The sequence below is a fragment of the Aotus nancymaae genome, unplaced genomic scaffold, assembly GCF_030222135.1.
Source record: "Aotus nancymaae isolate 86718 unplaced genomic scaffold, 86718_ANA_hifiasm-v0.15.2.pri h1tg000108l, whole genome shotgun sequence".
Taxonomy (NCBI): Eukaryota; Metazoa; Chordata; class Mammalia; order Primates; family Aotidae; genus Aotus; species Aotus nancymaae.
The window spans coordinates 31,168,448-31,181,173 of NW_026988523.1; the positions used below are offsets into that span (position 1 = coordinate 31,168,448).

The 12,726-nt window shown below is 46.8% G+C and overlaps 1 protein-coding gene across 4 annotated transcripts in view; it reads left to right on the forward strand.

The window, feature by feature from the left end:
* The first annotated feature begins 853 nt into the window (after window positions 1-853).
* TUFT1 (tuftelin 1) overlaps window positions 854-12,726 on the forward strand; it is a 43,132-nt gene continuing 31,259 nt past the window's right edge. For 2 of the 4 annotated variants that reach the window (XM_012462716.3, XM_012462717.3), the window contains exon 1: window positions 854-971. In XM_012462716.3, coding sequence (XP_012318139.2) covers window positions 912-971 — 60 coding nt within the window. In that variant the 5' untranslated portion in view covers window positions 854-911. The remainder of the gene's footprint in view (window positions 972-12,726) is intronic. The other 2 variants (XM_012462718.3, XM_012462719.3) reach the window with 1 other exon arrangement.

Here is a 12,726-nt window from a genome sequence, read left to right on the forward strand (position 1 = left end):
TAGGGGTACTAGCCACTCAGGAGTGGGTCAGACCTCCTCCTGAAGTTTTCTGTTTGCTGTCTGTGTGAGCCATAGATAAGTGGAGCAGCCATCTGCCAAGAGCAGCTGGGCAGGGAGGAGGCTCCAGGGTCCTACTTGGCCAACCCTCTCTTTCAGGCCCTCAAGATCCCAGCCTAGGACTGGGGAGCAAATGCAACCGGAGAAGTCAAGGCTCATCCTTTCTCACGAACACAAATTCCTTTTAAGGCAATGTGTCCCGCCTCTCTCAACCATATAAGGGCAGCATCATAAGAGCTTCTGCAAAACAAGCCCCACCCAGAGCTTGGCTGGCTTCAACTGGGCCTCCTGGGCCTCTCGCCAAAGAAGTGCACCTGCCAGACTGGCTTAGGCCAGTCTGAGTGAGCTGGCCCTTGGTGCCTGCCTTTCTGTGGTGGAGCAAAGGTTTACTCAGCTCTACAAAGCCTACAGGCTGGCTTACGTATAGGGAGAAGAACATGTATGGAAGGAAGCTTTTGCAGCTTCCAAATTCTTATCCTCTAGGAGCTGGCAGGGTGATTCCCTTTGACCAACACTGATCTTGGAGAGATGGAAGGAGAAAAGATTAGTGACGTCTGTTGAGCTGCAACCGCATACGCTAAATACAGCTGTTCAGTTAAAGCAGCCCCATGCCGCTCCCAAGCCCTACCTTTGTGTAAATCTGTGCGAGCCCTGATAAGGCAAGTCCCAAACCCCTTGGCCCTGCCCACCTCGCTTATCGCGCGTTCTCGGCGAAACCACGAGCTGGGGGCGTGGCCTATGTTCAGCCCGCCCCTAACGAGCCTATACAAGGGGGCGGTTCCGCGCGCGCCCGCCTAGTTGGAGCGGGACCGCTGGGTGGAGAGTTGGTTCGTGTCCTGCGACCCCGCGGGAAGATGAACGGGACGCGGAACTGGTGTACCCTGGTGGACTTGCACCCAGAGGACCAGGCCGCGGTAAGAAAAAGCGCCCTTGCCGTCTTCCCCGTTTTGTATTCCCGGTTTCTAAGCCCGCCGCTCCCGTGCCCCGCGCCGAGTTCGCTGACATCACCTGGTGCCCGGCTCGCGCGGTCAGCCCTGCGCGGCGCTTCTCTCTTTTTATTCTGTTGCCTGCGACGGGCAGTAGGAGTCGCGGGGTGAAGACTCCTTTGAGGCTCCAGAGCTCGGGGCGTCCCTGCCCTTTGGTAGGACACTGCGGCTCCTGGCTGGGATTTGGCGCCCGCGAGCCCGTGCTTGCTCCGGCGTCCCGTGGGCAGCCAGGCTGGGTCCCTGAGCGCTTTTGGACATTGTGTGCCGCCGAGGAGGCTTAGGCTTTCCCGTGGGTCGCGGGTCCTGGTGACCTCAGAGGCCCTTCAGAGAATTTCATCATGGTGCTTTGGATGATCAGTAACAAGAAAACGGGTAGAGTCAATTCCAGGTCAGGGTCGGGGGCGAGTGGGGGACGGTAGGACTCAGGCTATAACGAGATTGTCCAGGGACTGTACCTTTCGCTAAAAGGGATAGGGCTTTCCCGCCCGGGGGTCACCTCTCGTCTTGGATTTCTCCGTCTTCCCGCTTGTAGTTCTCCTGTTTTCCTCCCCCTATCGGCCTTTCAGTAGCTTCCTGGGACGGTGTGTTGGTTTTGCTTCCGTCCACAGCCGCCAGGCCCGGGGATGGTGGAGGAAGAGGATGCAGAACCCGGGCTGAGAAGGGGAGAGAAGTGACCCAAGGAAGGGCTTTGGGACGGGAAGAGGGTTGAGGAGATAGGCGGCGTTGTCCAGTGCAGGCTGGTCTACCTCGCTCGACTCTTTCTTTCTCTGGCTTCCAGTCCCTGTTCTCCCCACCCTAGCTTGACCATATGGTTTTTCCTCTCCAGAGGCTGAGGAAGGTAATTTGTGGCTGAGTGTTTCTAGGCTCTATTGGGGAACTTAACCCAGATTAGGTGTGTACTATTACATCAATTTCCAAGCTATTGTGAGAGAGTGAAATGGAAATCAAGGTAATGGGGAGTTTGTGTGTCATCCCCCCTTCCCATCTGATTCCCTTACCCTCTGCTTGCCTCAGCCTGCCCTTGAGGAAGAGATAACCCAACTGAAGCTAGATTATGGCTGTTCTTCAAGCAATATTTGTAGAATAGGTACTCATTTCAAGTTTAGAATACAGATGGTCATTTAGTTCTGTTCCCAGTCCCCTCTCCGTTTCTGCCCGGGCTATGAGTGTTTTTGCCACAGTACAATACATATGTTGCTATTGGCCAGCCCCAGTCGCCCAAACCCCACTCTTTAGCCTGCCACATCCCCAGCTGTGAGACTCTGAAGAGATGGAAGAAATCCGTCCATTTTGTGTTAGCTGCAAATCCTGCTCCATGCTCTTTGTTTTTAAGTGAAAAGAGTCTTGCTATGTTGCCAAAGCTGGAGTACAGTGGCTCTTCGCGGGTGCAATCATAGCACAGCACAGCCTTGAATCCCTGGCTTCAAGCAATCCTCCTGCCTCAGCCTCCTGAGTAGCCTGGACTTCCGGTGCACACCACCAATAGCTTCTCCTCCATGCTCTTGCTCACACTTTTGGAATAGTTGAGGGAAAGGGTATGAGATAAATAAGAGAGAGAGATGTTTGGGCTGCTTTTTGCTTACTACAGAAAAGAGCTAAGTTTAAGACCCAGGCATTGGCAGTATTAATGAATCGTTAATCTCTACTGTTTCTTTTTTTCTTTTTGGAGACAGGGACTTGCTTTGTCACCCAGGCTGGAATGCAATGGCACAATCGGCTCACTGCAACCTCCACTTCCTGGTAGAGATGGGGTTTCACCATGTTGCCCAGGCTAGTCTCAAACTCCTGGGCTCAAGCAGTCTGCCCACCTTGACCTCCCAAAGGCTTGGGATTACAGGCTGAGCCACTACATCTGGCCCCTTATACTATTTCGTAATGTTTTTGCTGCTTGTCTGGTGGAGGGGAAAAAATCATTAGGAGAAAATAGTGGACAAGGAATTCAGATGGTCTCTAGCCATAGGTTAGTTTGAAGCTAACCAGACACCTTTAGAGCAAGGGAGAGACAGAAATTCCCTTTTATTCCTTTTTTCTAGGCTGAACTTGAGACTTATTTTACTCCAAAGCTGGGAATGAAGTAATCATTGTCCAGATCTGATCTTGGAGACATTCCTGGGCCCTTAAGGGAGGGGAGGAGATGGTAAACAGTCAGGACACAGGCCTTGTCCTGGATTCCTCTTCTCTGAGCCAACTTGCAGATAGAATTTATAGCTCTGGACAATCTCCAGGAATCTGTCATATATTCACACCACTGAATGGGTGCTCAATGAGTGTGCAAAGTGATTAAATAAATAATCAAATGTGTTTTCCAGAGTCAGAGTGTAGGCAGTTGAACTGATTAGAGTATCCTTATGGGAGTGTGGGCCCTGAGGCTGCGTGCCTCAGTGTATCACATATGGACAGGGACATAGGGCTAATACACTCTCTGGGATTTTTTATTGTTGGAGGCAGATGTAGCAGGTACAAGGAGCCAGTGTTTTTCAAAACTGCAGACCATAACCACTAGTGGATCTGAGATCAACTTAGGTCAGACCAGCATTAAAAAAGAAATAGAGTTAACACTCTTAGAGTGTTAGTAAGGATAGACATTTTTGGTAGAGCTTTTATTTCCGTTATATATATGTGTGTGTGTGTTAGTTTACTGGATCGTGATGTGAAATATGTTTTGAGATTGAAAAGCTTTACAAGCCACTGTGGTAAGTTATATTGGCAAATAAATGAACAAATAAACACCAAACTCCTTTTTATTAGATATTTCCATTAACTTCGTTTGGTTATAAACAACAGAGAATGACTCCTGCTAAGTTAAGCAGATGAGGACATTATTAGAAGGAAATGGAGCAGTTCACAGAATTTAAGGGAAAGCTTAGAAAGTCCTAAACAAGGATGTCCTGGGACCTGAGTAAGTGGAAAGTTGGAGGCTTAATACTATTGGTGAATTGGTTCCAGCTGTTTTAGGTCCTTTCACCATTCTGCTCAGGATTCTAGGGCGAGAGTACCATCGTCTCTTGGCCCCCCAATTGTCCAGAGCAGGGCAGGGTTCCTTGATTGATAGCCCCCCCCAACCCCCAGATTACAGTGTTGGAAAGAGATTCTCCAAAGACCCAAGTGTTGGTATCAGTGGAGGGGAATGGAAGCTGTGTGGCAAAAGAATAGATATCCATGCCATTAGACTTTACCATGGATGATCTCTGATTTTATTTCCCTCCTTCCCTTTCTTCCTTCCTTCCTTCTTTCCATCCTTCTTAAATCACTTTTTTTATAGGGTCTCACTCTCTTGCCCAGGCTGGAGTGCAGTGGTGTGATTATAGCTAACTGCAGCCTTGAACTCCTGGACTCAAGGGATCCTTCCATTTCAGCCTCCCAAGTAGCTAGGACTACAGGCATACTCTAACATGCCCAGCTAATTTTTCATTTTTTGTAGATATGGGGTCTCACTATGTTGCCCAGGCTAGTCTTGAACTCCTGGTTTCAAGTAATCTTTCTGCCTTGGCCTCCCAAAGTGCTGGGATTACAGGTGTGCACCACTGCACCTGAACTTAAATCACTTTTTTTTTTTTTTTTTTGAGATGGGGTCTCACTCTGTCACCCAGGCTGGAGTGCAGTGGTGCATCTTGGCTCACTGCAACTTCCATCTCCCTGTTCAAGCAGTTCTTCTGCCTCAGCTCCTGAGTAGCTGGGATTACAGACATGGGCCACCATGCCCAGCTAATTTTTGTATTCTTACTAGAGATGGGGTTTCATCATGTTGGCCAGGCTGGTCTCAAACTCCTGATCTCAAATGATCTGCTCACCTCGGCCTCCCAAAGTGCTGGGATTACAAGCATGAGTCACCATGCCCAGTCTCTTAAATCACTTTTTATCAAAGGAATATATGTGTGTGATTTTAAGAAGGCCTAATAATATCAGAAGGCTTTTAAAAGCAAATAGCAGTCCCCTCCTCCAAGTTCTGCTCCATGTACCACTTTCTACTCTTTTAGCTGTTTAGTCGTGTGTTTACCTCCATGTTTCTAAATAATATGCTTACAATGATTTTTCTTGATGTATCAGTTTTAGACAGCTATTGACTTCTGTTTTGGGAATTACAGGAAAATCTATATTCCCGCCTTTCACAGGTGATAGGTCAGGGTTCATATCTTGGTATCTTTCTCCGGGCGTCTTTCCTCTTCTTTTTCAGACTTCATGACCAAGGCAGCTAGTGTCCCCTGCTGCTCTGAGTTCTTTAAGAAATCTTTCAGTGTTATCTTTCCTTAGAATATTTGCATTTTTTTCATCCTCTCTCTTTTTCTTTTTCTTTTTTTTTGTCGGGGGGGATGGGGCGGCAGGGGGGGATTTGTCTTGGCCAGAGAGGTTCTCTCACAACACCTGGATGGACTCGGAATTTTTGTATCAGCTGCAATCGGAACACTTGTCTTTACCATGGAGTAGGAGATGTTCCTTTAGGACTTCAGAGACTGATGTAGTTTAATACCAAGTCTTTCCAGAGCCTCACTCTTTTTTATTTTTTTAAACTAGAACTGTGATTTATTGAAGCCTTACCGTGAACTTCATATAATTTTTTAATAAACAGCTTTATTGAAATATAATTCATATGCCCCATTTAAAGTATACAATTCAGTGGTTTTTAGTATATTCACAGAGTTGTGCAATCATCAATAAATCAGTTTTAGAACATTTTCATTACTTTATAATCCTGACCCCTTAGCAGTCCATCCCCATTTCCCCCTAGTCTCTCCCAGACCTAGGCAGCCACCAGTCTACTTTCTTTCTCTATAGATTCACCTATTCTGGATATTTTGCATAAACGTAATCATCAGTATATGATCCTTTGTGACTGGCTTCTTTTATTAGAATGAAGTTTTTGCTGGGCGCGGTGGCTCACTCCTGTAATCCCAGCACTTTGGGAGGCCGAGGCAGGTGGATCACGAGGTCAAGAGATCGAGACCATCCTGGTCAACATGGTGAAACCCCGTCTCTACTAAAAATACAAAAAATTAGCTGGGCATGGTGGCGCGTGCCTGTAATCCCAGCTACTCAGGAGGCTGAGGCAGGAGAATTGCCTGAACCCAGGAGGTGGAGGTTGCGGTGAGCCGAGATCGCGCCATTGCACTCCAGCCTGGGTAGCAAGAGCGAAACTCCGTCTCAAAAAAAAAAAAAAGAATGATGTTTTCAAGGTTCCTTCATGTTGTCATGTGAATCAGTACTTCATTCCTTTTTATGGCTGAATAATCCATTATATGGATGTATTATAGCTGTGTTCATCATAGATAAATGTTGGTGGACATTTCAGTTGTTCTACTCTTTGGCTATTAGATATAATGCTGCTGTGAACTTTGGTGTACAAGTTTTTGTGTGGAAACTTGGAGAGGAATACCTAGGAGTGGAATTGCTCAGTCAGAATATTTGCATTTTAAAAGAGGATTCATCTGGAGCCATTGCTGCTTACTCCAAAGGAATGAATGCATTCTAAAACGGTGGAAGTCCCGGTTCTGTGACATCTAAGTATGGGGGAAGCTGCTGGGCAGAGGAGCCTTTCAAGTTTGGTGGCTGCCTGTTCCTTCTCCTCATGAGACTTGTCCTAATCTCAGCCCATAAATTTCTCCTCACACCATCCCATCTCTCCCATTTATTGCCAGGTTTTTACTTTCAGGAGCACTGCAGCCGATGTCACCAAGCCTGCCAGGAATATGAGGAATGCTGGGCTTTGCCAGAGAAGGAAGAATCAAGGGGAGGATCTGAGTGAGGAGAGTTACCTCATCATCAGGCATTTGGTGCTCACATTTGCCCATAGTTCTCCAGGGTGGAGGGGGGTGTGCACCCAGATGGTTTCCGTTCCAGGCACGTGTGCTCAGAGAGGTGGGATGAGCTTCCTTGCCTGCTAGTAATTATGGTGCGTGCCTCTTTGGGTGAAGAGTCTTGTGAAATACCTTTGTTTTCTAGGGGTTGGGAAGGTTCGGTTGGGGAAATAGGTATGTACCAGGAAGGCTGGTGGCCCAGATTTAAGCCTAGCCAGCAGAGGCAGGAAAAAGAAGAGAGAATTTAAGGTAGGATGGGGATGAGTCAATGAAGGAAGAAAAGGGACATGGTTGGGTCTGGGGGCACAAAAGCAGAAATCACTAAGCAGGTAGTCAGAGACTAGAGAGGGCAGAGCCACTCCCTTTGATGCGGAGGGGGCACTGAGGAACTTGCCCTTTCATGCCAGGTTTGCCAGTCTCTAGGCAGGTGTCCTGGAGAGAGACTGGCTCAGCAAGAGGGTGTCTCCTTCAGCGTTGGGGTTCAGGACACACTGTCACTGCCAGGCCCCAGTGTTTTCCTTTGTTAGGGCTCCAAGTAATGAGAAAGGCTGCCCCATGTAGGGTGCTGCCCAAATCCTTTTTCTCATTTCACCTCACAGTAACCCTGGTCGGCCCTCTGCTTAGAGCTTGTCCAGCCCATGCCTCTGGGTAGGCAGCCACATAAAAAGCAAACACCTGTTTTGTTGGCTAATCTGGGGAGGAAGAAAGGGAATGATTCTTCGTGTCATACTCCACAAGGGCCACTTCTGGCCTAGGCAGCGCTGCAGAAGGCAGGACCACGTACCTGAGGCTGATGAGCTGAGTCAGGTGCGAGCCTCATTCAAAGAGAGGGTGGGTACCCACCCTTCCCATGCGGCTCTCTTCTTTGACTTGATGGGGCTTTCTTCATCCTCATCATGTGAGAGCCATTGTTACAAGGGGCTGGCCGTTCCCATTTTTCTTTTTTTTTTTTGAGATGGAGTTTCGCTGTTGTTACCCAGGCTGGAGTGCAATGGTGTGATCTCGGCTCACCGCAACCTCCGCCTCCTGGGTTCAGGCAATTCTCCTGCCTCAGCCTCCTCAGTAGCTGGGATTACAGGCATGCACCACCATGCCCAGATAATTTTTTGTATTTTTAGTAGAGACGGGGTTTCACCATGTTGACCAGGATGGTCTCGATCTCTTGACCTCGTGATCCACCTGCCTCGGCCTCCCAAAGTGCTGGGATTACAGGCGTGAGCCACCGCGCCCGGCCTGTTCCCATTTTTCAAAGTGAGGAAACTGAGGTGACCATGTACACTTGGGGTGGGAAAGTGGATGGGACTGAGGGACAAAGTGAGGGAAGAGTGGGATACAGGGTGGAGATGAATTAAGATTGCTGGTTTCCAGCTCCAGGGCAATCTCCACTTCCTTTCCTTCCACTTACGCTTGACTCCCACCCAGTCCTAGTGACCCCTGTCAAACCTGGGGAGTGAAGAGCTAGGGAATTGCAGGCTTTTTCCTGTTCACATGAGCCTGTGGTGTGAGAGCTCTGCACCTCTTTCTTTATCTCCCTGGGGGCCTCCCTGTTTATCTCCCGATCTCTGCTGTGGCGTCTTGATCTCTAACCCCTCAGCTATGTGTTTACCCCCTCCCTGCTTTGAGGAGTGAGTCACAGCCGGAGATTTGTTTGAACAGAGTGGTGAGGCTGCCTATAATTTGGAGGTAGCTGGGCTTCTCCCAAAAATGTTTATGAGGTTAAAGGCTGCTTACCTTGTGATTAGCACTGTACCTTTTTCCCTAGACAAGAAGACTCCACTTCCCATCTTGCCTTTTAGAGTTCCCAGTGGGGCCCCCCGCTAAGATATTTTTGGGGTGTTTCTAAAGCTCCCTGGAGCCTGCTCCAGAAAACGACTAAGTGCACCAAGCAGAGAGGAGCCCCAGGATTTACTCCTTGACTCTGAGTTGGGGGTGCAGGCTAAGGTCTGTGGCCTTGTTGACTAAGATGCATTCTCCGGTTCTAGAGGATGAGGTGCCAGAGAGAGCCCTAAGTTTTTCATCAGCTCCATTAGACAATGTACCTCATCCACCCTCTTCTCTTGCAGACTTCCCAGAGCTACTTGGAAAAGTAATGCTGCTTCACCCTTGTGAAGGGATTTATGATTTGCAAATCACTTTTCCATCATTCTCCCACATCTACCTGCCCTTCCTAAGATGTCGGTGGGGTTGATAGTATCACCCCCATTTTACAGACAGAAAACTGAGGCCCAGAGAGATTAAGTGATTTGCTCAAGGATTAATGGTCATCAGTCAGGACTCAGACATCCTGCCTGTGACCTTAAGTTTAGTACTTTGTTTGTTTGTTTTGAGACAGAGTGTCACTCTGTCGCCTAGGTTGGAGTACATTGGCCCAGTCTTGGCTCACTGCCGCCTTGACCTTGCTCTCACCTCAGCTTCCCTAGTAGCTGGGACTACAGGTGTGGACCATGATGCCAGGCTAGTTTTTGTACTTTTTGTAGAGACAGGGTCTCATTAGGTTGTCCAGGCTGGTCTCAAACTCCTGGATTCAGGCGATCTGCCTGCCTGGGCCTCCCAAAGTGCTGGGATTACAGGTGTGAGCCACTATGCCTGGGCAAATTTAGTACGTTTTCTTTCTTTCTCTTTATTTATGTGTTTATTATAGGAGTGTCACACAAATACATTTTTATGACTGAAGTTTAAAACATTAGAAGTATTTGGAACAGGGCTGGGTATGGTGGCTCACGCCTGTAATCCTAGCACTTTGGGAGGCCTAGGTGGGTGGATCACCTGAAGTCAGGAGTTCAAGACCAGTCTGGCCATCATGGTGAAACCCCATCTTTAAAAAAAAAAAAAAAGAAGAAGTATTTGGAGCAAAAGTCCTTCACATGCCTGCGTGGTAGTTAGGAGCCCAGACTGGAGCCACAGGACTTGGGTTTGAATTCTGCCCCTGCCCCTTACTAGTTCTGTGATCTTGGACAAGATACTTCTGTGCCTCAGTTTTCTCACCTATAAAATGGGGATGTTGATTATAACACCTACTATGTAGCGTTGTTGTGAGGATGAAATAAGTTAGTACTACATGTAAAGCACTAAGAACAGGGCTCAGCAATGCTCAACATAGTCATTGCTATGCATAGGATTTGGCAGTTAGCAATACTATGTATATGGCTGGGCACTTGGCTCACTCCTTTAATCCCAGTGCTTTGGGAGGCTGAGGCGGACAGATCACTTGAAGTCAAGAGTTCGAGACCGGCCTGGCCAACATGGTGAAACTCTGTCTCTACTAAAAATACAAAAATTAGCTGGGCATGGTGGCAGATGCCTATAATCCTAGCTACTTGGGAGGCTGAGGCAGGAGAATCATTGAGCCCGGAAGCCGAGATCGTGCCACTGCACTCCGGTCTGGGAGAAAGAGTGAGACTCCTGTCTCCCAAAAAAAACTGTCTATCTATATAAAACTGAGAAGTCTTATTTTAGGAATTCATGTCTGATTTGCTTTTTTTTTCACTTATTATCTCATGTTATGGATGTTACCATCCATATGTTGCTTTATTCACCTCTTTACCTACTAGAGAATATTTATATTGTTTCCAGTTTTTAACTATTGTAAATCGTATTGCAGTCAGGTTTTTCATGCGTATCTTTGAGCAAATGTGCATGGATTTTCATAGTTCATAGTCTTAAAAGTGGATTTACTGGGTCAAAGGATTTATGAAATATGCAAACCCTTCTTATTAATGTTGCCAAATTATCTTCCCAAAATACCTTTATAAATTTACATTCTCCTCAACAAAGTATGAAGTTAGCCTTTTTCTCTCATTCTCACTGATCCCTGATAATACTCGATATTATTGCTTAGCATTTTTGTCAGATTTGCCGATATTGCATGTACAGTAGTTCATTCTTTTTCACTGTTGTATACAAAGTTCCATTGTATTAATATTTGCCATTCTGTTGGTCTAAAAATGATATCTCTGCAGGATTTACATGAAAAAAATTACTTTACTGAAAAGCAGGAAAGAAGACTGGATATATGAGAAGTCTTAAAGCATGGCAATAAAATGGACACCTGTGTACCCACCTTAAGAAATAGAACATTACCAGGCTGGGCGCGGTGGCTTATGCCTGTAATCCCAGCACTTTGGGAGCCCAAAACAGGTGGATCACCTGAGGTCAGGAGTTCCAGACCAGCTTGGCCAACATGGTGAAATCCCATCTCTACTAAAAATACAAAAAATTAGCCAGGTGTGGTGGTGGGTGCCTGTAATCCTAGCCACTTGGAAGATTGAGGCCTGAGAATCACTTGAACCCGGGAGGCGGAGGTTGCAGTGAGCCGAGATCGCACCATTGCACTCCAGACTGGGCAACAAGAGCAAAACTCCATCCCCTCCCCTCAAAAAAAGAAAGAAAGAAATAGAACATTACCAACACTTTTGAAGCCCTAAAGTTGCTTCCAGATCATAACCCTCTGCTTCCTACATAGAAGTAATCACTGTCTTGAATTTTGTGTTTATTTACTACAGGCTCAAATGATATATTTCCTAGTTTGGCATGTTTTGAGCTCTGTATACATATTTACATTCTACAACTTGCTTTTTTTTTTTTTTTTTTTTTTTTAAAGACGGGCTTTCACCATGTTGGTCAGGCTGGTCTTGAACTCCTGACCTCAGGTGATCCACCCTCCTTGGCCTCCAAAGTGCTTGGATTACAGGCGTAAGCCACCACGCCTGGCCGCACAACTTGCTTTTTTGTTTGAGATGGAGTCTCACTCTGTCACCTAGTCTGGAGTGCAGTGGCACAATTTCGGCTCACTGCAGCCTCTGCCTCCCAGATTCAAGTGATTCTCCTGCCTCAGCTTCCCAAGTAACTGGGGTTACATGGGACCATTACCACACCCGGCCAGTGTTTTGTATTTTTAGTAGAGACGAGGTGTCACCATGTTGGCCAGGATGGTCTTGAACTCCTGACCTCAGGTGATCCATCCGCCTTGACTTCCCCAAAGTGCTAGGATTATAGGGATGAGCCACCATGCCTGACCCAAATTGCTTTCTTTTTCTCTTCTTCTTTTTTTTTTTTTGAGGCAGAGTCTTATTCTGTTGCCCAGGCTGGAGTGCAGTGGCGGGATCTTGGGTCCCTGCAGCCTCCACCTCCTGGGTTCAATCCATTCTCCCACCTCAGCTTCCCAAATAGCTGGGATTACAAGCATGCACCACCACGCCCAACTAATTTTTATATTTTTAGTGGAGATGGGGTTTCACCAGTTTGACCAGATTGGTCTCAAACTCCAGACCTCCAGTGATCTGCCTGTCTTGGCCTTTCAAAGTGCTGGGATTACAGGTGTGAGCCAATGCGCCTGGCGCCAGCTTGCTTTTTTATTTAACGTTTATTTTGATATTTATTCATGTCAATGCATGTTGCGTAGTTCATTTATTTTCAAAGCTGAATAGTAGTTCATTGTACTAATCTGCCAGGTTTTATTCATTCATTTTCTAATTAGCTAGGCGTGGTGATGCACGCCTGTAGTCCCAGCTGCTCAGGAAGCTGAGGTGGGAGGATTAATTGAGCCTGGGAGGTCAAGGCTGCAGTGAGGTGTGATCATACCACTGCATTCCAGCCTGGGCGACACAGTGAGACCCTGTCTCAAAAATAATAATAATAATAATAATAGATAATTTAAAAGTTCATTTCCTTGTCAGTGGCACATCTGGATTGTTTCTGGTGTTTTGCTATTGCATGCAGTGCTGCTTTGAACATACTTCGACATGTCTTCTCTTTATATTTCTGTAAGTGTAATTAAATCCCCCCAAACTAGCTCATTATCATTTTAATTTGCATTTTCCTCATTACTGGTGAGCATCTTTCCTATTCCATTAGCCACTTATATTTCTTTTTAGAGTTGCATTCTTAGTCTT